The sequence below is a fragment of the Empidonax traillii genome, unplaced genomic scaffold (assembly GCF_003031625.1).
Source record: "Empidonax traillii isolate 1590-97213 ecotype Southwest subspecies unplaced genomic scaffold, ASM303162v1 scaffold701:size746704, whole genome shotgun sequence".
Taxonomy (NCBI): domain Eukaryota; kingdom Metazoa; phylum Chordata; class Aves; order Passeriformes; family Tyrannidae; genus Empidonax; species Empidonax traillii.
Window position 1 is genome coordinate 599,723 of NW_020955894.1, and position 27,594 is coordinate 627,316.

A 27,594-nucleotide genomic window follows, 5' to 3' on the forward strand; every position below is an offset into this window, starting at 1 on the left:
TTTTTTTTTTTTTTTTTTTTTTTTTTTTTTTTTTTTTTTTTTTTTTTTTTTTTTTTTTTTTTTTTTTTTTTTTTTTTTTTTTTTTTTTTTTTTTTTTTTTTTTTTTTTTTTTTTTTTTTTTGGTAATCCTGGTTATATTTCAATTCTTTTAATTTCAAAGTTCCTGAAAAGACACAGCATGTCAGAAAGTTCAAAGCTGGGGGGAAGAGTAAGACCTAAAGCCCTGAATAGCTCGGACAGCGGGAGATTTGTTACCCCTATAGTGGTGTGGAGACCTCCCAGTTAGATGGACCGGTCCCCTCCACCAGGGGCTGCACAGCTATTGCTGGTCCTATCATTCAGCATTCCCACCCCCAGGCTGGACCCAGAATCTTAAGCGAATCCTTGAGACTGGGTTTTAATGGACTTCACCAAACCACTTTTGAGGGTCTATAATATCACTCTTTAACTGTGGCAGGGATGAGAAGGGAGCCTGGTCCACAAGTCTTAGGCTCAGACACAGGAACCGCTCCTTCCTTAAGCACCCAGGAGTAAGAAGGAAGAAAAGGATGGGGAAGACAATGTCGGCACAATGAATGCTCCTTCACTTTTTTCCCCCATTCCTGGCAGGAAAGAGGAGGATGAGTCACAATTGACATTACAATAGGTCGGGTTAGGAGCTTCTTTTGAAGTAAATCTGAGCTTGCATGCTGCAGGCTTTAATGAGAAGCTAATTTGAGCCTGTTGGAAAAGGGAAAGGTGAAAGACTTAATGACTGTTTCAGGATGAATTTGGCCTTGGCAAGCTATATACAGATGGCTTTAGTTTTCTTTCACAGTGAATTATTCAGAAGCATGGGACTATTACTGTGGGGAGGAGAAGCACTTGAGAAAGAGGTTTGATCAATCAAGAGAAGTGATTAAAATCACTGTGGAAAGCTGCTGTTTGAGAATTAGGAGGGAGAGAGACAGCATGTTACAGAGGTGGATGTGCAAGCTCAGGCAAAAGAGGTAAGAAGGCAACCTGTGGTGGGGCACAGCCCTGACACCTCACCACGGTGTGTGTTTATGGCAGAAATGGTCTGGACAAGAGATCATTTAAAACTGAAGAACTCTTTCCCAGCTGGGAAACAACAGGCTCCGGAATCCTGCTTTTGCAGCAGTGGCTGTGGAGCCAACGAGGAAATGCAAGATGAAAGCATTTCTGAAAAGCAAAATAAAGGAAAAATGTGTACACAGATCCAGCATAGAGCTTCACAGGGAGATTTAAATATCAGCCTCACTCTGAAAGCCAAAGCTTAATCAAATGGGGACTGCCAACTCTGAAGAGATGCCAAGGAGGATAATTTATTGGCATATTTGAAGGCACTTTTAATATCTATCTGCTTTTGTTAGTAGGCACTTCAGCTCTGATGATAAAGCAATGAGCTCATCTAGCTCCCTCTTTGATTTTAGTGGGTCCATCATTGTGTTGCTTCTTTTCCTTTTAAGCTCTGTCTAAAAAATACTCCCAGCATCTGGTTCATTCAGAAACAAGTTCATTCTATGCTCATATGCTATTCCAGCACTGCATATGAGACAGATTATCTGCCTTTTTCTGTCTCTTGGAAAGAAAGAACCCAGCCCAGATCTGTAGGATGCAAGTGTGAAGGAGAGGCACGCACCTTGTGCAGAGTGAGGAAAGAGAAATGTAGGCAACCCTGCACCATCAGCACCTGGCTGCCTCTTCTCACACCTCAGAAGTGCTCAGGAGAGGGCTGGGAAGCACAAACACGGGGGTTTGATACGGGCTGCGCTTGAATGCGTCAAGTAAAGCACAGTCCAGGTATCCTGAGTGATGTGTTGAGGCAGGATGCAGACTCCCACCGTGGTATCTGAGCTGATGCTGGTTACTTCTGACCTCCCAGGGCCCAGGGGTGTTCGACCCCAAGTGACTGTAGAGTATGGAGAGAATAAATATCTCCAAAGTCCAGATGACCTCACCCTGTGTGCTGATGTCAGGGCTGAGCAGCTGCAGCGAGTAGGCAGCTTGGATCATCCACACCTCTGCTGAACTTAGATGTCCTTGCCAGCAGTCTGAAACCAGCCCTTTCCCATCCACTCCTCTGTCACAGCAAACTGTTTGCTTTGATTATGTTAAAAAATCTGCCTGTAAGCCTTTCTGCTGCAAGAATTCCATCCCTTTGCCTCCTCTCCTCATTAATGGCATTTTCAAGTTGCCTGCAGTGGTGGAGCCAGTCTGGCTCAGCACAGAGCTCTCACCATCCACAAAGCCTTTCTGAAAATAAGGGGTCCTGGCTGAGGGTTTGGGCACTCATGGTGGCATCCCCTTAGGGTGGGTAGTTTACTGCTCCTGCAGCACAGTCCAGTGCTTGCTTTGCTTTCTCTCCTTCATCAGTCCCTGGATGGAATTTCCCTCATTTCTTTTCTCTATCTGTATGTGGCCTTCCAGCCCTTAAAGGGAGCTTATAAAAAAGAGGGATAGGGACTTCTTACACAGGGAGATAGTGATAGGACAAGGGGAACAGTTTTACACTAGAAGAGGAGAGATATAGACTAGATACAAGGAAGAAATTTTTGACTGTGGGGTGGTGAGGCACTGCCACGGGTTGCCCAGGTAAGCTGTGGATGACTCATCCCTGCAAGTGTTCAAGGCCAGGTTGGATGGGGCTTTGAGAAGTCTGGTCTAGTGCAAGGTGTCCCTGACCATGGCAGGGGGTTGGAACTGGGTGATCTTTAATGTCCCTTCCGACCAGCCCCACCCCACCCCACTCTGTGATCTCTCCCATCTTCTTTCTTCTCGGCCCATTATGGTAAGTGCCTGCACAGCCTGAGTCTCCAAAGGCTCTGCTGGAGCTGTTACCCTGCATCTAGTCAGACTGGACTGCCCTGACCTCATGGGACATTAGATCTTCCTCATTATTTCTGTGGAATGATAACTGCTCCCTAGGAAGTCCTGGATTCAGGTCTCACACACAACAATAAAAAAAAAAAAATTATCTCACTTTATTGTCCCCTAGAATTCCTGAGAAATAATGGGAAACACTGCTCCCTTTCACCAGAAGGAGGGACAGAGGAAGGTACCCTTCAAATTTAGTTTTTCCTCGCCTCGTATCAGCTGCAACTTTAGGGAAGAAAACCCTAACATGCACACAAACACTTTCCTAACAGCCACTGAACTTATTTCTGTGTATGTATGTGGATACACGCAGGAAATGCCAACTCCCCCACCTTGTGCTCCGACAGCCACAAACAAGCCCGTGAAACACAGGCTGTCAGAGCAGGACCTGGCTCCTGCTGACCCACAGAGTACCAAAATTGCTGCAGCTGAGTCCGAAGCACCAGTTCCCAGACACTGACCTAATGCTGACCTGGCAGCGCAAAAGGGATTTTACACAAATCTGCAAGAACAAAGTTTAGAGGTTATCTGGTGCAGGGGAAGTGAACTCAGAGACACAAAGCAGGAAGGAGTTCGCTCAGCCAGACCATTTGCCTTCTGAGTCAGCGTCACTTCCAGGTTACTGTTCCCTAGAAAAACAGATCAACTTTTTCTCTTGCATCCTTGGCACTGTATTGGTGATGCAATTTTTCTCTCAGACGCATGTCATGCTTGCTCTCAGCTAAGCCCCTTCACCTTTCCATCCCTCTCACTCTTCACACTAATCCACTGGAATTTGGACCCCCCTGTGCTGTTCCACCGGTGCTGGCTGAGAGTAGAGCCTGCTAAAACCACAGCCAATTTGCTCTGCACCTTCCTCTTTTCTTGCCCAGTGTTTATTTTTCACACAAAATACACCTGAAGGGGGACATAACCACTTCTGCCTCTTAACTCCAGTAGTGTTTTCCTCAAAATGCACGTTTTCAACCACCTGGACGAAAGGCAGGATTTAGTCTCATTTATGTCCTCAAAACACACAGATACAGGCAAGGTTGCCAAAGCCTCACTTTTGGAAGGGGCATTTTAACTAGGCCAGAAGTGTTTCAGAGCCCTCATCAGGACTGGAGGTTAGCGTACAAATGCCAAGAGTCACCCTGAGCTTCAGCAAACTCAGCTGTGACAGGAATTCAGAAATCCTGGGTGCAGAAGGGAGAGCAATGCTAACGTTTCCCTGGGGAGATGCTGCTTTCCAGTCCCTGCTGTTAGCAGGCTCTGAGGGTGAAAACATCTAAGCTGCAATTGCTCATCCAAATTTCCAACCCTTTGGGCCAACCGTGGCTACTTCAGATCATCAGTCCACGGAGCGACTCAATAGGCTTAGCCCTTCTCTCCTCACCCGAAACCAGACTTGGGAGGGAAAATCCCCGCAGCTTTCCCTGTGAATTTGCTTCCCATTACGCCATCGACTTTTGAGACCTGATTTTCACTGTGTCCCTCCATTCTCCCCCCCAGCTAAGCTGACTGGGAGCAAGGCAGTGGGATTGAATTGCATCTGAGAAAGCCATACATGAGGCGAGTGAAACACGCTGCCAAAATACCACCCCGCTTATGGGAAGCAAGAGGATTGTATTTCATTTTGCAGTTCGCTCAGCTGAATCCCAAAGCCTCTGGCTGCCTGGAAAGCTCCCCTCTCTGCTCCAGCACTTTTTGCTAGTGACAGTTAACAAATTCAGAATATTGACATGCTGTTAACAAAGCAATCTCTAGCTGCACTCTCACCACAGGAGATTTGGTGCAGCAGTCTCTGCTCTCTGTGTGCTCACATAGTTTCACCATTTTTCCACCATCAGACACTGGTGATTACTTTGTGAGCTGATGGCAGAGATTATTTTAAAGAATTTATTTTACACACACAAACTCAGTTGTACAAACAATCGTAACTTCCCACTAGTTTATCACAAGGCTCCTGGTTATGCCAGTTCCTCTGGCATAAACTCCTTGTGAGTGCATTCAGGTAAAGCTGTGGAGAAACCCTTTTCCTTTAGGAATCAGTAATCAAAGCAAAATGTAAGTCTAGAATAAGCTGGACTGGTCTGAATCCATTCAGCAGCAATTCTGCTTTTCTGCACTTTTTTACTCCCACAAGCAAACCCATGGCCAGTTTGAGTTGCTCACACAAGCAGAGGAGACTCAGTTTGAGTCCTCTCCTTCTGACTTGAAGCATCGCCACCTGAATTCCCCAGTGACACATTCATACAGGGCAGGATACACAAATGAGATGTCCTGCTTTCCTCCTCTGGGAATACTGACTCCAGTGAAATCCTGCTGACTTACACTGATTTACCTCTGTCCTACTGTCTCCCCAGCTCCTGAGGGAAAATATCAAGGTCAAAAAAAAAAAACAAACAAACATTAAAAAGGAAACAGATAAAACTTTACTTTTCTAGAGCACAAGTGTTTCTGCTTTCAATTCTATACAAAGTTCCAGGACACTGGGGTTGGTTTTGTTTTCCTTGGTACCAGTGCTCAGAAACCTTCCAAGAACACCCAGTGACGCAAATGAGGTCCTGAGGACGTAATTTTGTTATTGTCAGGAAACTGCAAAGATGAACAGGGTGCAACCTTCTGAAATCATGTGGTTTCTGGTGGGGGGAAGTTGGTGAAGCACAGTTATGAAAAACGAAAGCAAAGCAAGGTAACAGCATCTGTGAAATGGGTCCTAAAACCCATTATCCTTGTTTAAAATTATGCTCTTCATGAAAGCAAACAGATCAAATGCTTTCTAAACTTAGATACATCCATTTGTAAAGAATCTTTAAGCACCTACACCTAATTGCATCTTCCTAGCAGAAGAATTTGATTTTCATTTCAGAGCTTTGTACCCTTCAAGGCTCAGTGAATTCTCACTAGTCCTGTTCAAGGTTAGAGGCCAGAACTTTTAGTGAGGGGATAATCCAGTTATTAAGGCTATTATGGCCTTATCCTGCAATACAAGAGAACCCAGGTTTAATTCCCTGATCTTCCATAGGCCTCCCGTGCCATGTAATTACTTATAATCATTTATGTCACTGCAGTAGTTGAATGCTCTGATTTTCCAGAGCTCTTAACATCATGAGTTGGAAAGCAATGTCACAGCTGTAAATCAGGGAGCTTGAGTGCATGTTTTGCTGGAGGTAAACACAGCAGTGATTAGAAGATGCTCATGTAGTCATAATGCTGTATCTAAGAGAAATATTAGCATCAGAAGTCTGTGAGAAGAAGAAAAATCTACATATTTAGCAGCTAGAAAATCTACTATCTTCCTTAAAAAAAAAAAAAAACAGGTTTACTACACCGTGCTATACTGACACATAAAATCACTGACCAAACGTTGTACACTGCAAATATAATACCTCACCAGTGACTGAATTGTTATAACCGAAAATAAAGCAAAGTGTGGGGAGGTTGTTCCATTTTAATGTCCCAGACCATCTCATGACAGGATGTTTTCTTCCCATTAAAGCCAACATGCTCTAATGCCTCTAAAAACTCAGCATGAGAAAGGAATGAGGAAATAAGGAGCTCCTCTAGTGAACAGCTCTTGAACCCCAAAGCAGCTACTGTGAAGCTGAAGAAATTCAGGCAGCAGCCAACAATCATCACTGCTGTAAAACAAGATGCACCAGTCACCTCCAGGTAGCAGCCAGCCGGGGAACAGAAACACTGAAGAACTGAAGGTCCAGTAAAAACTTCAGTTGTAACTTCCCACTAGTTTATCACAAGGTTCCTGATTAATGCTCTGAATTTCAGCCTCTTACCCAGAGCAGACATAGGGTAGTGCTTCTCTTGAGCAGTGCATGTGCATTTCAGAGAGTTTTGCTTTCACTTAGGTTTCATCAGCAACACGTGATGGAGCAGGCAAGCAGAGTGGCTGGAGAGATGGCAAGTAACCAGCAGTAACTAAGCTGCCTGTGCAGTTTTGGAAACACTCAACTGCTTTCTATTTAAAGTCTTAGCTCCCTCCTCAATCCTGGCCTTTTTTCTCCAGTGCCCCTCATGGTGTTTCTTGCCTGTTAATCACAGAAGGGACCCACTGTTAAAATTTGGGCTCTGAACACAAACTAGAGCAGCCAGGGGTGACTGCAGCTTGCACTGACTGTTTCTATAAGGCTCCTATCAGAATTAAGAAAATAAGCTTCTCATCAAGAGGCTAAACCACAAATCATATTTTACTACTCCCTGAGACTCCTGTTAGGATGAGCATCTACCTGACCACATTTTACCTCTATCTCATACTTATGCAAGATACCTGCAACAAATCCACTCTGCTATTACTTCAGCTGAACAGGAATTGGCTCAGGCATTCAAGAGTCCCAGCTCAACCACATGAACACTGCTATGGAAGCTGCAACGAATCTGAACTTCACATTTTTATGTTTTATATACGTTGCAGGTTATTTTCAAAACCCAAGAGGGCCTTCAGCATGACAAACAATCACTCCTGAGCACAACTTGTGGTTTAAAAGCTCCTCTGCCTCCTCAAGAAGTGGATTTTTTTTTCTCAATTGATTTCTGTGGAATTTAACAGATGCGATTTCAGCTACAGAAAGTAGTTGCTCAACTCATACACAACAGAAACCCTTCAGCAGAAAAATTCCAGATTTTTATTACTAAAAAGCTGCTGAAAACAAGCTCTCTTCTTTCCCTTAAGTGGGCCCATCACTGATTACCCCACGTCTTTGTATCAGTGCTTCACAAGTTAATATAAATTAATATGTCATCCAATCATTTCTTAGATCCTCCGTTACCACAATATCTAGTAGTATCCAGTCTTAAATACATCTTTGTTCCCTGTGCTTCTGCAAGGAAAGGGAATACTCTGATCCCTCTCTCTCTCCAGAGAGTGCTTGGAGATATTAAGTGATTTGATGAGGGGCAGGGAGCAGAACAGCCAAGTAAGGCCTATAGTTTAATCACCTTTTGATTCCTTACAGAAAAGCCAGGTACTTCCACACACAGCCCAAAATCCTAAAAAGCTTCATTCCCATGTCATGGGAAAAGATGTGAGGCACGTGGATAAAAGAACCATGGAAAAAGTGAGGAATACATGGTAGGACAAGGACAAAGTGTCGCCAGCAGCAGCTCTCTCCACAAAAATCAAACCTCTGTCTTTCCATGCAGGTAGGCGGCAGTCCTGGGGGATGCTGTTAATACCCACGGCCAGAACGAAGAATTATCACGAAGCCCTCACTTCTTCGCCACTGCAGTCACATGGAAACCATAATACAGTCAGTACTGACTAAACACTGTGTTCACCTGCTGCTTCCGTTCTGGACGACGATGGCGTGCTGTCAATCATTAAGCTACCAGGGGAATGCCCAGACACACAGACATGCTCACACTTCTCTTGCCAAGTTGGCTACTGAGCCATATAAAGGCCATAACTATGCAAACACACCTAAGCGTGGCAGGACGTGTTTTTTTCTGTTTACCCTTCAATCCAAGATAAGAAGAGGGTCAGGGTCAGGGTAACTGCAATTTCTGCGTGCCAATACCCCAGCCCTGTTTTCCTTTGCTGGAGTTAGGATGAAGAAAGCCAGGACAGAGAGGAAACGGCCAAAGGAACTCACTGCTTTGAGGATTGCCACCGCATCCTGCTGGAGCCACGTCGGGTAGACGACTTCGTCGTTCAGAATGGCCTCGAAGAGGTCGTCCTCGTTCTCCGCCTCGAAGGGCGCGTGGCCACACAGCATCTCATACAGCAGCACACCCATGGCCCACCAGTCCACGTCAGGGCCATACAGCATCTCCTGCAGGATCTGGGGAGCAGGTGGGAAAGAAGTATCAACCCTGAAGCTTTGCAAATTGGGCAGGAGAGGAAAAAGTATTTGGGAACGTTAACGCAGAAGTTCTCGCTACGCCCTAACAGTGCTCCCTGCTAGGCTGGTGGATGTCTGGGAACATAAAAAGGTGATCTCACTCTGGGAATGCCCAGATCAGCACAGAGGTACCTCAGTGCATTATACAAGGGGTGAACTAGTTTAGCTGCTCAAAGGGCCACCTGGGAAACAAGCCCTTAGAGTGATGCTGGGGCTGAGCTGGAGAAGAGGCACTTCAGCAAAAGTGGCTGAGCAGCCAAGTGTGTGAGTTGACATCACCTCTTCCTTGCCCCTGGGAGGGAAACGTTTACCTGGCTCCAGTGGCAAGGCTATCTGCTGGAGAGGAGAAGGAGTGCAAGTGTGTGAGAATGGTTACAAACATGAACCACAGACAAAAATTCGATTGCGATGAAGGATCTGAAACCCTGTCAGAACATCTGGCAGCATCTGGAGGGCAGCTGTTCCTTGAAGAGGTGCTTATTAATTTTGTAGTGAGATTGGGGAATGACAGGGAATGCAAGGAGGTAGAAAAAGGAACTGGAAAATGAAGGAGAATTCACTCTCCTTTCAAATCAAACTGGGACAGCATCTGTATGTGACTCTCAAGATTTTTGCAGTTCCATTTCCATTTTTCACCTCACATTTTCTAATTTAAAAAATGGGCTTATCCTGGTGCACACAGCAGCCTGAAGATTTACTTATGCTTTGTTCGCACAAGGGACTGATAATACATTTAGGAGGAAACCTTGAGCTCGGCAGTCAAATAAGGCATAGCTAAAGACACCAGGGAGTGCACTTTGGCTGTTCCAAAGCTAACCTATGCATTCCATATTGCAGCCAAGTTTTCCCGGCCAAAGGAAGGTTTCCTTTACCTCTGGAGCGATGTAGTCTGGCGTACCACAGAAGGTGGCTGTGGTGATGCCATCATGAATGCCCTCTTTGCACATTCCAAAGTCTGCCAGCTTGCAGTGCCCCTCGTAGTCCAGCAGCACGTTGTCCAGTTTCAAGTCCCTGCAACGAGAACCATTCACAGAGTTGCTACGTGCTTGGAGCAGCCCCAGCACAGATGGAGGCAGCATCCCAGGCCTCAGAAGCTCAACCTGTAAACTGGACAAGCCTCATCATCATCGTAAAAAAAAAAAAATAAACAGAAGTCATGCAGGATGGGGTTTTCTTTTACTTCATCTCTTACAAAAGGGAGGGAGGAACAAACACCATTCTGCCGACCAGCATTTAAAGTGGGCAGGTGCTACAGGATTTCACCCACATGGCTTTCCAAACATACCACAAGCCTGGCTGGCAGGGCTCCTGCTCATTTAGCTCTAGGACTCACTGGAGCAGAGGTTGCCAGAGCTGTCAGATTGCGTAAGGATGTTATGATGCAGCAAAATGCACCACACGGGACGTGCTCTGATTCAGCAAAGCGCTGGAGCAGACAGCTGGAGCTTGGGAGGAGAGCAAGGTCTCTGTAGAGGGGCAGCAGATCCCCTCTTCTCCCGAGGTGTGGCGGGTTCAGCCACAGACTTCCCTGTATTGGGGCAAGTCTGACGAATAAACCCCAACTGGAGCATTTTCCAAGATCAGAAGTAAAGAAACTTCCTGCTGGCATCACTCCACATGGGCAGGGGGAATCTCTGGGCAGCATGGGATGTCTCCATCATAAGGCAAAGTCTTTAAGTCCTCCCAGCTGTACTGATTCCAGTAGCAGAACAATATAAGAAGTGAACTTCCCCCACAGTGCTCATTTGGGTAGGGACCTCCTTGTCACTGTCACAAGAGACCTGCAGCCCAACAAGCTGCAGAGAGGCACATTTTCCAACACGTCACCTCTAACAGCCTGGGAGCTCCTCATCAAAAGCAGATCTGCCAAAATGACAGAGCCCTAACAAAGCTTATCAGCTTGCCTGACCTTGAGACTGCCCAAGGGAATAGCCCACAATCAGAAGCACTGTCAGGAACATGACCAGAGAGCATGGGGTCACCTGCAGACTTAGGCAATGCCTGCCTAAAAATACACCAGCTCATAGCACCTCTGTTTTTCAGCTGTCAAACAAGCTCCAGGCACCACTGCAGATGGAGGAAAGGAGCTATGATGGGAGCTCTGTGCAGCACAAACATGTCACAGTTCATTTTTCAAACTGTCTCAGGTATTGGCCCAAGAGATGCCCAGACCCGTCACAGCAGCTCTGTGGCAGGGAGGTGTTACCATCATCATTTTCCTGAGGTGGAGGACACCTTTTAGGCCTAGACAAAGGCACCTTCAAAGTCATTCCTATGCCTAGCTCATGACCAAAAAACTAAATACGTCTGATGATCCCAGGGCCTCTTCATGAAAGCCATGCTGATCTTGATCCACTTTGCTCTCTGGTTGGACATCCATTTCCCTGGAAAGTGGGAGCAGTGGGGAGGGTGGTAACATAAAATCATAGAACTGAAGAACTGGAAGGGACTTTAAAGATTATCTAGTTCCAAGCCCACTGCCATGGGCAGAGGCACCTCCCATTAAACCAGAAGTCCCATCCAACCTGGCCCTGCACACTTCTGGGGATGGGTGATCCAAAACTTCTCTGGACAGCTTGTGACAGTGCCTCGCTACCATGTGAGTAACAAACTTCTTCCTAATATCTACTGTAAATCTCTTTTAGTTCAAAACGGTTCCCATCCTATCACAGGTGATTGCATCTCCATATCAGTATGAAAACCCATGGGTGAGCTGAAATCTGAATCCAGCCTGATCCTGTTCATCCTCCATCTATGATGCTAAAGTGAAAATCACATGGTTGATGGCTCTGCTGTGCACTGGCATTTCCACAGCCCACACCACCACAGGAAGCCTCTCTGGGGCTTGAGACATCTCTCCCTCAACTTCACTTTTGCAGTGGAAAGATCAAGGATGCATTGTGTTAAGACAACCAGAGCCACATCCTCTCCTAAAGAGATAAGGAAAAGTATTATTACTCTCTTGAATGGATAAGAAAGCAAGGGATAGAGGTTAAGGAACTTGCCTGTGTCCCCCAGAGACAAGACCGAACACCAGCTTCCTGAATTCCAGGTCCAGATCTTAATCACAAGATCACACATCCTCTCTCTTCAACTTTCACTCAGTTTGGCAACACAAGCCAGCGAAAAGCCTCCTGCGACGCTGCTGCCCTTTCCCAGCAGGCCCACCAGCCATCCAGTGGCCACTGAAATCTGGATGACAGGGACAGTGCCTGTGCCTGTCTCCCACTGCAGTGTTTGCTCTGGGCGGGATGCTCAGCAGGAGACACTTATTTTTTTTCCCTTCTGAGAATCACAAATGGCTGCTAAGGCCTGTGGGCAAAGGCTTGTCCTGGGAAGGCTTTAGGCAAGCACTGTGAGAGGTATTGTGCTTGGTCACCCATGACAGTCCATCTTCAGTAGCAGTTTACAGCCAAAGCTCCTGTTGCTCTTCCCTGTGGTTCCTGGCAGAGCCAGGAAGCCCTCCAAGCATGAAGGCAGGCCTTGTTTCCAGGAATCTGCAGCGATGTGGTTGAAACGTGCAGTTTATTCTTGGCTTGGGTTTAAATGCAGCAAACACTTCTCAGTCCTGGGCAGTGCTGACTGTTGTGGTGTGCCCTTAAAGGTACAACTGGAAGGGGAATTTTGGTGAACTCACTTGATATCCCCCCCCTCCCTGCAACATCAACCATGTCCTGGCATGCTTTGTGAATACCTCAAAATACACCATCCTTATCCCTGAGCCAGCAGAAACAGTCACGTACATGGAGCAGCAAGAGACAGCTACAGAGCGGGGCCAGCTCTGCCGACCACATCTCCAGGCACGCTGCCACTTCCCAGCCTCTGCCCCACGGGACACGCTGCAGGAGCCCCCAAATCCCTGTTGGTTGGAAAATGCACCACGCTCAGCACAGCTCTGCAGGTGTGAGAGCGCTCTGCGCTCGCTGCATCCTCCCAGAGAGCCTCTACCTCTGTGACTGCCGTCCCGTTTAAACTCTCTGCCTCTCGCTGGATGAGCGCAGTTTTAACCACACGTGGCAAACCTCCAGCCCTTTGGCTTCTCCACATGGCACGCTACACCCATTAACAGCGCCTATTGTCTCCTCCTGCAGCTGGAATGCCGGCTTCTCCTGCTGACTTCCGTCCAGCAACGTGAAATCCAACATTTTCTATTTTCACAAAGCCCGTAACGTGACATTACTCCGGCGCTCGCTTGCTCAGGCCCTTGGCTACGTGCAGATCATTTTGGGATGACCACACAAGACTGCTCGGTGCTCTTTGCTCGGCAAGGTGACAGAAGATCATCCCACATGTCCCTGTTGGAGCAGGTCTTGTGGGCCAGGGCAGTGGCTGGCTCAGCCACGTGGCTCCATTGGAGCCTGCTCTCTCTGGTTGCCCCATAAGATAATTCTCTGGGAAAGTTGTGGTTTGAGCGTTTCTCTCAAGCCATCCCAGCAGTCATTAAGCTCTGAAGTCGCTGTTGGATGTTGACAGGTCCCCCCACACATTGGTACCCTGCGAACCAGCGCAGCCATATGCGAGGAAAAACACTGACAGCTTCTGAGATTTACAAGGAGCTCTTCATTTTCGCAAGAATTCCGGGAAGCTGATGAAACTGGAAGTCATCCAGCTCAGAAGGCCCAAATCTACCTCATTTCCTTAATACTTGCATTTTCCATTCAATATTTTTAGCAGTTCCATGAAGCTGTAACGGCGGAGAGGTTTTCTGAGGCTGCGTTTCAGAGGTCCGGCCGAGGTCCTGCCTTTCACTGGCAAACCTTCCCTGGAAAACAGGCTTCATCCTGACTCAGAAAGGCCGTCTTTGTCCTCACCCACAGCTATGGCACATCAGCTCAACGGCCTTAGTTTAGTCTAGACCCAGAAGAAGTGACAAAACGAGCTGCTTCAGCGTCACTCACTGGAAGAGGTGTTCTTTACACATCTGCTGCTCGAGTTTGACATTTGTAAAAAAACACAAAATTACAATTGCAGATGATCTGGTCCTTTTCCAAAGCAATCTGTCAAAATGCAATTTCCCCGCACCATGGAGCTGTGCCAGTGAATATGTGTTATACACGTACCTGCCACTTGCTCTACTCTGACCATCTCACTCGTGAGGTGCAAACTATATTTGAAAAGATAAAGTTTTGGGGTTTTTTTCCCTGTTATTTTGGTTTTACCTCCCTGCTGTGGTAAGAGCTGTACATGCAGTAAGGATCTTCTTCAGAGGAGGAGGGGTGGCAGAAACTGGCTTCTTGCCTCAGTTCAAGGTTCCCCCAGGTTTGCTGATCTCAAAGGTCCAGTTTAAAGCTTGTAAAAGCCTGGTGTTCCCATCTGAATGCAGATCATTCAGACATGGAAGTTGTAGGTGCAGAGCAGTGGGAGCCAGACACAAAGGTAGGTGTGACAAATGTGAAACTCCGGCCAAATGGTCTTTAAAAAATACACAATGAAAAATGAAGTCCCCAAACCTGAAATCAGCTAAATGAGTAATTCTGGCATTTCTCAAAGGGAAAAAACATTCCCCATAGACCCTCCCTGGAAACACTTTTGGGTGAGCAAATGTGCATTCAAATCCCTTTGCAAGCAGGGAGGAGATTTTGATTTTTCTCCACCTCTTCTGCTGAAGTCATTTGACTTAATAGAAATACTGAAATCTCCATCATGATGGAGAAAAATGTGTTTCTGTTGCCTGCTCTGTAGCCAAAGCAATACACATTTCCAACTCCTACTCCACTGACATTGTAATTATTTTTTTTTTATTTTTTTTACGAAATGAAGCAACTTCAGGAGAGGAGAATGGAAGACATACAACCTGTGGAATAGCACAGTTGGTAAGGTACTTAAAGAAGAGGCAGGATTTTTAAAGTTGGAGGCCCTGTTCCAAACACAGTGGACAACAGATTTAAACCCATATTTTGATTCAATGAGGAGATGAGATGGAGGTCTCAGTTTTATGTAAAGCCCTAAATACTCCTGTGAAGCTGATGTTGTTTCCCATTTTCCTTTGCATTCATCAGTAACACCCAAAATAAAATATTTAATTTTACTTGAAACCAACGCTCTCTTGACTTGCAAAAAAATATTACTGTTTTACAAAAGCCCTAACAGTTATTTTGGGCCCACAAAATCTGAAACAATTTTCTAATTCTTTCCACACCAGATTTTGGAGAATCAGGAACAAAACTCAAAGAAATAATTATTTTCATTAATCTATTCCCATCAGGTTTGGACCAGGGACCTTCATGTTTTGTTCTCAAGATTTCATGCCACTTTGGGAATTAAGGCTATTTCTAATCCCATGTGTTTTGGGTTGTAGAGAACTTGCTTATAAATTCCTTCACAGAAAATGGTTCACATCTCACATGTTTTTCTAATAACAACCAAAATGTATTGTTATGGTCAAGTAAGCTTTTATAAACAGAAACTCACAATCTCAGAGCATCAAGGAAGAATTAAGCAAATTTCCTAGGCAGAGGTAAAGCTGAGTGTGAGCAGGCAGCAATAAATACAGGCTGAAGCTGACCTGTAACATATTGCACCAGAGCTAAGACATAAAAATTCAGGATGAGCTGCTGATATTTGCTTAGAAACATCTTTAGGGTAGGAGGAAACCCTGAAATCACAAACGAAACACCAGATCAGAAAAAGATCAAGCTGCACCGAGCTGGAGAAAACCAGTTTGAAATCCTGAGTTTTGCTGCCAATTAAAAGGATGAGCTGTTGCTCCCTTCCAGCCTCAGAGGCTTCATCTAATTCATCTCCTCTCATACTTTAAAGGGGAAAATTAGCATAGCTGGAGCAGCCCCCCTGTGCTTGCACAGGGCACCCTCGTGGGCACTGCACCAAGTGAAGAACCAGAGGCAGGACTTTGTGACTATAACTCAGTGTGTAACCACTTACATAAACCACTGCATGGGGCTGACATGCTGAGATGCAAAGCATTGCTTTACACACCCACAGCTTCACAGCACAATCCCCAAAATCCCATGGGATTTAGTCTGCGCGCTCCCTCCTTCCCAGTACTGCACAAAGTAACATCCAAATTACAGCACAGGGACTGCAAAACGTAACTTCAGCTCCTTGTTTCCTTGAAAAACATTCATTTGGGTAAGGAAAACATTTCTTCTGGTTTCTAAACAACCTCTGAGGTGCAAACACATTCAGACCACCAGTGGGCATGCAGACAGCCTGGACATGGTGTACTGCAACCTGCAGCGCAACGTAACAGGACAGAAATGAAGGGAAGATCTCTCCAGATTCTGTAATTCATAATTACCAGAAAGTAGGAATGAAACACAGCAAGTGCCCTTCTGCGCTGTCCTAACAGCCAGAAGTTGTTTTCAAAAGCTGACCACACTTAAGTGTTTAGGGACTGCAAATACAGCCACCACGGCTCCAGGCTGAACTTCTCATTTCCCAAAAACAAAGCAACAGCAGAAATGTGATATAATGATTCAAGGATGCAATTCGGACTCAGGGTAAGTGGTATGAGTAAGAGAAACTGCACTGAAAATCCACACTCATTGCTAGGCCATTGAACAGGAGACAGCTGCCTGTCCTTGCTGCCTGCTTTGGGCAGAGCATCTCAGCACCTGAGTGGTGCTCCAGCACTATTCCTGGGGATTTTACAGCCTCATCCCACCACAAAACTCCCTGCAGACTCTGCAGAGAGCTGCAGAGGAGGAATGTGGCAGAACACAACAGAGCCTTGTGGCTTTTCTCTGCATCACCCAATCCACATGTGCTGGCTCACAGAGCACAGACCTTTCGAAATGCCCTGTACCTGTGGGTTAGGATAAAGTTGAGATGGATTACGGACACTCAGCTTCCAAAGCAGGCTCCACCTCTCTTGCAACACAAGACATTATAGACTGATGCAATATGGACTCGTGTCTGGGGTCAGAAACAACACCAGAACAGATAGCTGAACTTCTCCAAAAACTCTCACCACAGCACATGCCCAAGGACTGCCCTGAGGGCAAGGTCACGGGTGTGTGAATTCGTGCAAGACAGAGGGAGATCCTCACACCCACCTGCATCTGTGCTCTTTGGGATGTCCAAAGGCACTCAGTGTCAGTCCTGCACCCTCGCAGGGATAAGTCTGAATAAGCTTTGAAATACAGTCTTGCCCTGCTGTTTGGGCTTCAGACTGAACTCAGAGTGGCAGTACTTATATTCAGAAGAGCTGTTAGTACATTTTAATCTTAAAAGTCAAGTAGCTCTTCAAGCACAAGGACGAGTTTATGCAAGCAGTCTGCCCGGGTTAAGGCAGCACCAGGGGGACTTTGGCAGGGATGAGCTGGAACCCAGTGCTGCCAGCTGTCCGCCTGCCTGACCCCTTCCCGCTGGCATGGGCTCTCTGGAACCTGGTTCCCCAGACCACATCAGAACACTATCCCCATCCTGACATTCCCTGGGCTGCTGCTCCAGTGCCCAAGGCACTGACTTCTCTTACAGCAAAAATGGCATTACCAGGGATCCAAGACCTCTCATGGTTCGAAGTGCCAGCGGTCCCACCTCCCCTCCCTCTGGGCACTTCAGAAAAGTGCCTGTGGAAGAGAACACAATTACTCAGAGGATTTCATTGCTGCTGAGATGAGCAGGCATGATTCACCCTCCAGTTAAAGCAGAGTGGTAGGCATAACTAAAAAACCCTCGGCATACCACAACAGATAATCACAAAGCTTCCACCACGTTAGTGGATCCGAATCCGACTGGTACAGATCCAGTGGGGCCTCACGGGTGTCCTGAGTCCCTCTGGGGTCAGGCACACCTATAAGCTTCCCCTTTATTACACACATGGCAGCTGTAGGGGAGCTAATGACAAGTGTCCAAAGGCAACTTTACAAGGGCAAAAAGACACTCTTGTGAAATGGGGCAGCCACGAGCCAGAGCCATTACTGCCGAAACACAGACGCCCTGGAGATTGCCACGTTGGAGTAATCCCAAAGACAGCAACAATCCCTATATATATGTCCAAACTGGTGTATGTACTTTTTTTTATATACCCTAATACATAATCTATATATTATCTGCTGCACTTTTATGTGGGAGTCTAATCGGGAAAGAGGAGTTACACTTGAGGTATTTCCCCGAATCCCAGAGCAAATGCCCTCCCGTTTAGTGCAGGAAGGGGAGAGGTGGACAGAAAAAGGCCTCGTGTCCAGCTTTTGGCATGCACGCCACGCGTTCCCTCTCCGGATGAGCCGCCAGCCTAGTCCTGTGATAGACTCCTCAGTCCCACTGGGCAGCAACACTGGAATTTGCTGGCCCTGAAACATTACTTGCTGAGTTGCTCCCAACAGAGCTCCTATTTTACCCTTGCCAGAAAGAGAGGGAAAGAGGAAAAAAAAAAAAAAAACACAACCACAACCACAATGCTTCTTTCTGTGCATCCCATTGCCTGAAGTCTTCAGAGGAGGAGTACAACAGACTCGAGACCCAAATGCACAAAACAAAATCAGGTGTGGGCTTATGACTGATGGTGCCAGGAGAGGTTAAAAAGCATAAGCCTGTTGTGTCACTTAGACAAAAATAGACTAATGTTGATTCGAAGCCTGATACAGAAATTAAAATGAAATTGGGTTTGATCCCACAGCACAACATGGTCTCAACACTGCAAGATGGGAAGAGTTATCCAAGATTAGCCGTCACCAACTGCCCATAGCCCACCACAGAGCTGCTCGAAGGCCCTGTCCCAGCTCCAAGCTGTCCTGGTAGGATCAGGGTTGGACTGTGCTACTGAAAAGGCTCCTCCTTTCACTAGTACACAGTGGCAGGTCCCCATTTCACCTTGGCATGCCACTAAGCCTGCCCTGGGGGAATGAGGAGGTAGCCAACGCTAAAGCAACTCTCCTGCTCTCACTGCTAATCTCACTGCTTCCATGACATCCACCCTCCCCGCACTCCAGTCTTAGTAGGAATATTTCACTCCCAGAAATACCAAAGAAAATATAAATAAAAATAAAGGTGGCCCTATCCATCAGGATGATGTGTGCAGACTGCCTCTGGTGACAGCTTGAGCAGCAAACCAACCTGGGCTGGTACTGGCAATGCCAGCAGGGCTCTTTGGGAAGGACACTCCTGCATTGAACCTGTATGTCTAGTCAGGCAGACTTCCCCACATTCATCTGATATGGATAAGATTCACTTTACTCTGAGCCTGATCCTGAATCCAGGGAAATCAGTGGAAAAATGTCCTGTCAAATTAACTCGATTTTGAAATAGACTCTGAGAAAAAAAAATTACTTAACCTTATTAAGGCTCTGAATTACAGATCCAGATTTATAAAGCTAAGGCTATAGGCACTAATCTCCTTTCTATAATGGAATAAACAAAGCTGAAGGCAGAAGAATTGTATTTTTAGACAGGATTTTTGAGAGCACCTTGCTTTAGCCTGTAGATTTCCACTGACAAACTCACCACTAACTTCTGAAGGAGCAACCATGCTGGCCCAGCGTGGATACTTTTGAAAACCTCACCATCTGCACTGAATTTTTATGCACAGAGCAAAAGAACAGTCTCTGTGCTAGTGACACATTGTGGGCACAAAGCACACAGGCATCCCAGTACTGCACAGGAGGGGGCAATGCCTGGCTCCCCTTGGAACAAACTGACACCATCACTGATATCGTTGACTCTTTTTTCCCTGAGACTCCAGGGAACACGTGGGCAAAAAACGTGCTTTCCTAAATGCTCTGGTCTCCCTGCTTTTGGCCACAACAGCCACTCCAATATCAGATGGAAGAGGTATTTGTAGGAGCCTAGCAAATGGGTCATTATCCCAAGATTTAGTTTTTTCATTTCATGTGGATTGCTGCTGCTATTCACTCGTTACAGGTGATTCACCCAGGGCTTTGTGAAGCCCAAGGATCCTGGATAAGCAGGGCAGAGCCAGGTGGAATTCCAGGTTGGGCATGTCGAGCTCTCTGCAGTTCCGCTCCCACTCTGGGGGACTCCTCCCAGGCTGCCTGCATGCAGGAACCAGTGACACTGGCCTTTGTGCCAGGCCAGCAGGGACAGACCAGATCCCATGTGTCACCCCAAATGCCATAGAGCATCAAACAAACCCCAAAGTGCCCATGAAAAATGTCCCTATGTCACACCAGGCACTTAACCCACGAGTGTCACTGGTCCAGGCTCCCTTTTCAGCTGGCACAGGGAAACAGGTGCTTTCCCAAGGCACTACAGCCCCTCTAAAATTTGACTGACCAGCTGACAAGGCTACCAAAGTTCCCAAATTAGGTGCCTCAGGTGGTAGCCTGATTGCAAGCAAAGCAGAAGAAACTTAGAGCAGGAGTCAAGTGATGCTCACCTGACTTGGCTACCATGCACAAAGAGCTGACAACTCCCTTGCTCCTGTTATTATGAAACAGAGGAATCAGAAAACGAAAATAAGCACTGTCCCCACTGACACCATTGGGAAAAAGGATAAAAATGGGACATGAACAAGGAAAGCCTGTCTTTACACTGCTCAGCTCTCGAGATTTTAGCACATTGATACGTCAAGTCCCTGCATGAGAAATCGCTGCAATCCAACTCGAATCCCTCCGGTGTAGTGGGGCACATTGGCCTCTGCAACATATGACCATGGAGAAGGATACCCAAAGGTACTGAATGTCTGTGTACCTGGGAACATGCCTCTTGGCACACTCAGATTTTACTATTTTAGCTGTGGAACATCTGAAGCTGTCAGGTCCCTCTCGCTTACACAGGCCTTGATTGTATGCTTGAGTGTCTTGATGAAAAATCCCTTTTGTCAGGAAGAAGACACAACAGCTCCCCACTGAAACTTATTTCTAGTCTAGGGGGACAAGAAACAGCAAGCAAAAATCTTGGTGCCTCTTGCTGAGGCACCACGTCAGATCAAAACTCAGAAGTACAGATTTTCTGTCCAGACCTCCTATGTTTACACAAGCCAGAGCTGCATAATAATACACATTTTCTATCACAGCACAAAAGTGAGTCAACTTGAAGACAAGATGGTTTTCAAAAACTTCCTTGTCTGTGCTCGCTAAAGGTACACCCAGGTGACAACTAAAGGGCACTGCTTTTTAGCTCATATCCTCATCAAAGTTTAGCACACTCCACCTACAAGACTGTATTTTTATTTTGTGGCGTGAAAGCAGTTCTTAATGTTATTGACAATTCCAGTGGGTTCAGGCATCAAGTACTTCAAACTCATCAACACAGTCAAGTGCTGGTGCTCTCAGACTGGACTGCACTTTTCAGATACTCTCCCATGAATAAATAATTGATGGAGTACTAATGGAAGCCCACGGAGGGTCAGGTAAAGCAGAATGACTCTTTACTGTCCCAGGAAAAAGGAGTAAAGAGGGAATTAACACGCTGAAATGCATCACCTGCAAAAGGCACATTAAAGCTAATGAACCCCTGGGAGTGTTCTAGATGGATGTACAGACAAGGAGAAATAAATGACCTGTGTCCTCTCTGCTCTTTGGGGACACCATTCATGTGTGGCTCACCTGTCCTCCATCTCTGTTCTCAAGCAGGTCTCACAAATGCTTTGCAAACCTCTTCATGATTTTGCACAAGAAAAGATTTCATGGTACGCGAAATGATCTTGTAGTTGTGAGAGCAGTGCTAGTCTGTTGACAGGAAAGCAATCACACCACGACATAGCAGCTGCTTTCACATCAAGATTACATCCAAGGGCATTTGGAATCAGCTTTTAAACACCGGGTTACTTTCACTTCCCACCTCACATCGTCCCTGTGGTGACTTGGGAAGCACCACAGCGATACAAACGCAAACCCATCTTGCTTCCTCTCCACCCAATTCCTTAACTTTGTACTCCTGGTTTTCAATCCCTGAGTTTCCATTGCACATGCCTGTGTCTCTACAGCCACCCCAGCTACCTGGAACTCAACCCTTGGGAATCTGGTTTGTTGCCCCCACCCCAAGTGCTTGCTGTCACTCCTGGCACTGCCAGCAACCATCACCATGGCTGGAATGACTCAAAACAGAAAACACCCAGCGGGATCAACAGCCTTTCACCCCTCCACAGCAACCAAAGTGGCTCTGCCCAGGCACGGAGCGGGTGCAGCTGACACCCAGTGCAATGTTTGGATGCAGCAGGCTCTGCCCCAGCGCTGATCCAAGCTCCAGGGATCAGGCAGGGACGCTTTTCACTGTGCATCCCCTGCACGAGCCTGCATGGCAGATTTCTTTGCCAAGTGTTTCTCCACCCCGGCTTTCCATCTCAAGGCACAGCGTTCCACAGCCCAGCGGCTCTGGTGCCCACACGGCACCTTCATACCAGAGAAGTCAGAGCTCCAGCACTGGTGACACATTACTCAAACACGCGGTGAACTGCTCTTAATCCCGGCAGCCGAGCAAGCAGAGCTCCCCTCTGTCCTCAGCTGCCCTTTTCTGGGCGGCTGTAGCTTTTCCTGGCACCTGACTAGCAACCCTGTGGCTTTTACCTCGTGTGCATGAGCTAAAACATGGATTTGGGCTTAGAGCCTTCCTGCATCTTGAAAGGAAAGTGTTCAGGTTTAGCGCTGGGCAGCTGCTTAAGTGCCACCACGGCTGCTTTTTAGAAAGTAAAGACAGCAAGGTCCCTTTTTATGGTGATTTTAAGCTTTCTCTCAGAGCTGCATGGTCACACTGCTCTCCAACCTGAACCTGCCCTTTCATACCCTGTGCCATCTGAGCTTTTCAGGGCAGCGAGGGCGCTGCATGCATGGCAGGCAGGGGAAGGCCCTGTGTGTAGCACAGCTGCAGGCTTTGCCCTGGGCAGAGGATGGCACTTCATGTTACTCATGTTGCAACCAGTTACAGGAATTGAGACGTTTCCCAGGTGGCTCCTGCGTCACAGCCCTGTGTGGTGCCACCACGGGACTTCACAGAATCATAGAATAGAGTCACAGAATGGTTTGGGTTGGAAGGGGCCTTAAAAATCATCTGTTTTCAACCTCCTGGCCATGGACAGGGATGGCACACACTAGATCATGTTGCTCAGAGCTCTATCCAACCTGAACACCTAAACAACTTCTCTGGGCAACCAGTTTCAGTGACTTCAGCTGGCCCATCTCCTCCCTACCCACACACCCTGAATGTTGCCAGATCCCACTCACATCACTCACACCCTGCCTTGCAGTGCTGTCCCTTTGCCCAGGCTGAGCCATTCCTAGGATAAAGTACCACTCAGATGAACAAGACTGGAAAAATCCTGCCTGCCTCCATGCAAGACCTACATTGGCCTGTGCTGGTGTAAACTACAGATTACTTCTTGACTTTCTGGCACCTACAATCAACATCATCAGCCAGCGAGTGGGAAGGGCTGTACACGCATGAGAGCGAAACCACAGAGGGGTTAACCCTGCAGTGGGCTGGGAGAACACTCAAAGTACAGAGAGCTGTCAGAGCAGCCAGAGGCTGTGACTCACCAGGAGAGGCTGCACAAAAATAGGGCTTTCAGCAAGGCCCACAGGAATTTCTTTAGGGAGATTCTTCCCCCAGAGACAGGCGAGGGAACTCGCCTCACCTTTCCCATCAGGGAGCGGATCCGGTGACTGCCCTGCCGGGAGAGGAATTCACTATTGTCCTGCTGGCTGTTTCCAGTCTGGCTAAAAATGGGATCACAGGAGACTAATTGCTTCACTGGAGAAAAAAAAAGAACCAGTCTGGACTGAGGGAACTATTTTGTAGACTGTTGTTGTTTGGGTTTGTTTCCATCCTGGCTTAACGAGCATTAATGACTTCAAATGGGGGGAGGAAAGCCATTAGGGAGAACATGATCCACACAGATACCTCTCTCCCAGCACACACCTCTGTCCCAGCCAACCTCTACAGCCCTGATGGCAACAGTGCTGTGCCTCTGCCCATCCATCCCTCCCTCCTCCAGCCCTTCAGAATCGAGTAAGGTGGCTGAGACCAAAGGGACATGTTAAGTTTCCCTTTTTAATCAGCCTGACTGGAAGTGCCAGCCTTCCAGCGGCTCAAATATTTGAGCGTGTTAGCTATGCTCGGCAGCATCTCCAGAAAAACTGCTGTCCCCTCTCAGTGGCAGGGGAACAAAGGGAAAACATCCCAAAAGAGCGGATGCTCCTGTTCCTGCAGAAAGCAGTGGAGTCCAAAGCCTGCGAAATAAAGTTTGTTTTGTTTGCAGAAGCCACACTCAGTCTTCTGAGAATAATTCTGGTGTCTGGAGAGACAGAATGAAACCTAAAGCCAAGACACGTAATTAATGTTGAAATTCCTCCTTATATAACAGTGCCTGGGACAGAAATGGCCTGGACAATGTTGCCCATGGCCCTGCCAACAGAGCTCAAGGAAAGCCTGGGAGCAAGTGAGCAGTGCCTGTGTTATACCTACTGGATGCAGGCACACTTACATACTCAGTGTGGGCTTCAGGGAACTAGGGATCAGGAGCTTATGGGAATGGTGTGCTCACATCTATAAGCCACCTCTGTAGAGGGACAGCTGTCTTCTAACTGCATCCCCCAGGGAACAGGAGAACAGCCTGAACTACCCTAAACCACAGCAAGGTCTCAAGGAAGACACAAGCAGAGCAAAGACTTGGAAATAACAGGAGCTTCCCTGGAGAAGAGGTGGAGAATTTCATCATGAGTCTGGTTGTACAAAAGTCAAGAGAAAGTAAGGAAGGCTCTCAGACAGTCAGTGACTTCAATTAACCTGTCCCAGACAAGACAGAACACGGAGATACCTGATGGCACTTTTAACTCATGTAAAGGTAACAGCCAGGCCTCCAGAAACCATCCTTTGACATCCCCTCTCTTCCATGTGTCCCCATTCCAATATCAGCTTACTGGTTCATGGCGATATTTAGCATTTGCTGTCTTGTTTCCTGGCCAGTGAGGATTCAGAGATGCCACTAAGCTGATGCTGAAAAGCAGCATCCAACAGCTCTGGCAGGAAATGCTCCTGGCTTGGCTTGGGAAAACTATCAGTCCTAAAGGACCCCAAAGGCAGCTCTGAGTGGAGTCAATAAGGTGCAGTTAACAGGGCAGGCTGCAAGACAGTTTCTCATTAATTTTATCACACAGAATACCTGTCTTTCCCCCTGGGGCTATCCCTGTCAGGGTAGTCACCCTTTTGAACAAGCAGGGCAATTCTGCAAGATCAAAACAGTGTAGGGGGATGTGGGAAACAGAGACTTTCCACTCATGAATGCAACTTCAGCCCACTCATGCCACAGATGACTTGAGGCTTTAGGGGTTTGAAAGCCAGTCCCCTTTGCTCTGGTTCCTTTCCAAAACATTATTTAGGCACTTTCTCTTAGTGTAAGGATAGGGAAAAAATAATCATGATTTCAGGTCTGAGTTACACCAGTCCATCTTAAACCTACCACCACTGATCAGCCATCCCAAATCCGAACTCTTCAAAAGCAGCACAGAGGACACAGAGGACACCAAGAGCTGTCACCCTCCCGCAGGGGTTGGCCCTGGCCCCAAAGAGACCCCAGCAGGAGCAGGACTGGCAGGACCAGCTCTTGCTCCACGCTCCGCGCTGATGCAAGGGAAGAGCAGCCGGGCAGTGCCGCCTTCTGACCTTCGCAGTGGGTGGACTATCTCTTTGGGAGCTGGGCCAGCTGGCAAGAGTCAGAGGAGCTCCTTGGCTTTCTCATTTATCAAGGCTGGGCAGAGAAGCAAGAAACAGGAGCCAGCTGCCAGGATTTTTGCTCCCTCTGTGCTCAACAGTGTCTGAAGGTAGAAATTCTGGCTCTAAAGCTGCTGTTTGGGCACCAAGTTTTGAACTAGTGATGTGAGGAACATTGGAATGGGGAGCTCCAGTTAGAAAGAATGGCTATAAAGGATAAAGGGAGAGAAAAAATTTAGAGAAGGTGCAGGCAATGTGGAAAGTAACATTAAGTTGATAAGACTGTGACAAAAACACAGATAAGCATATAATTCCTCAACCTACAGTTAAGAGATACTGACAAAGAGAAATACAAAGCACACTAACTCAGCTTTCAGGTACAACTCAACAAGGACATGGGACCTTGCTATGTTTTCATATCCAGGTAAATGTCAAAAGGAATGCAACCAGATCCAGAGAAGGGAGGAGAGAACCCAAAGCCCGCTTGCTAAATGTCACACACCAGCTCAGACTCTTAACATGAGTGCCACAGAGTCTGGACACCAAGAAGTGCTGCAGCCTCACTACAACAGCCCACACTGGCTTACTTGAAAATCCTTGAAGAGTTTGAAAGGATCACTTCCTACCATTCCTTTACAACACAGGTTTGCACATGGAATAACTTCCCCCTGCTACCTTGCACAGTTAACCCTTCTTTTCCTCATTTACCCCTGCCCCTTCTCCTCCTCCAGCCCCTTTCCTTCTCTAACACAATAACTAAAGATGGCATGACCCACTCTGGCAAGGCACCACGACACTGCTGCCTCCCCTAAAATGTAGATCAGAAATGCCTCAGGTGTGAACGTACACATCTTATTGGATAGATTTTCCATGGCAGTATGCCTGGATCAGGGATTTTGCTAGTAAATGGCCTCTCCTACTTGGAAGTAATTTTCCTGATTCATGAGCACGTCTCTACTATGCTGCCGAGAGATTTGTGAAAGCGGCTCTGGATGTTAATAATAAATTGCGCTTGTGAAACTTTAATTGATTCAGAAGAAATCAGCTCAGAAGCATGGAGGATCTCCGTGGTTTTGAATATATAACGTTTGTACTTGGTTGGGACTTGAAGGCTTGCTCCCATTCCCATTGTTGTCAGCTGGAATGCCGCCACTACTTCAGTGGAATAATAACCAGGTAATACAAATCCAAGATTAAACTGTGCCTTTAGGCACAGCCTCATAAAAGGGGAGGTTCTCCATCCCATTAACAGTAAAGGTGCAATGACTCAGAGGGCAAATGATGAGCAATGCTTTCCCCTTGCTCCACAGGAATAGGCTTCACATCCTGCATCCTGGCCCACACCAGCAGCTAACAACAAGCCCCAGCACCAGCTCTGCTGGCACACAGAGGGCAGAAACAAAGCTGTGCCCACTGTCCCTACCACAGCACCACTGGTGGAAAAAAGGGAATTTTCTCCCACAGAAATTCTGAATTGTAAACTAGACAGCTACTGCTGTGCCATACCATGCAGCACTGCCATGTAATACTTGATATTTTCTATTTCTGGTTTATATCTGTATCGTTACAGGCAGCTGCAGGCTCTGAACTAGAATCTACAGACAAGGCAGTGCACTACTGATACTAAAAACTGCTGTGTGGCTTTACAAAATTCCTCTGTTTCCATAAAAGCAGAGTGTCTACCTGCTCACTGGCACAAAAAATAAAATCTAAAGAGTGGTATTACTGGCCAAGGACACATCAGGTGCCGACCTTGCTACAGCTAAAAGAGTAAGTCAAATTCTCCCTGGATGGCTACGGCAGTTGCTGCAGGCCAAGTATTTCAGCAAGACTGATTCTCTCACGGTCTGCCTTACACACACAGCAGCTTCACTCGCTGCAACACGTTGCGTTGCAAGAAATCCTCCATTCCAGCAAGTCAGAGGGAGCAGATGCAACAGCATTTTGTTGGCATAGCGTTTTAAAAAGTTGTACAAAACATTTATTAAGGTTGACAGAGAGACCTTTTCCACAGCTATATATATCAGCCTCCCTAATGCTAACCCAGGGCTCATATTCTCTGACATTAATACTAAAAGCTTTTTCTGTTCGAGATGGATACAGAGATCAATAAAATTACTGGATTAATACTGGGCAGTTCTGGAAATCTCAGAGCAAATGTTTTCAAAATTCATAAAATCATAGACCTGAATGTTCTTGATATTAGGGAATATGTTAAAAGTTAGATGAAACAGTTCTGGCTGAAAACATGGCAATAATATTTAGAGGCAGTTTTTAAAAATACACTTTACATAACATCTTCAAATTTATTTCA

General features: G+C 46.8%; 1 protein-coding gene across 1 annotated transcript in view; it reads right to left on the reverse strand.

The window, feature by feature from the left end:
• Positions 1-27,594, reverse strand: part of LOC114065858 (protein kinase C eta type) — a 69,699-nt gene that overhangs the window by 11,086 nt on the left and 31,019 nt on the right. The window contains exons 9-10 of the mRNA XM_027900054.1: positions 9,587-9,725; positions 8,466-8,654 (exon numbers count right to left, since the gene is read on the reverse strand). Coding sequence (XP_027755855.1) covers positions 8,466-8,654; positions 9,587-9,725 — 328 coding nt within the window. The remainder of the gene's footprint in view (positions 1-8,465; positions 8,655-9,586; positions 9,726-27,594) is intronic.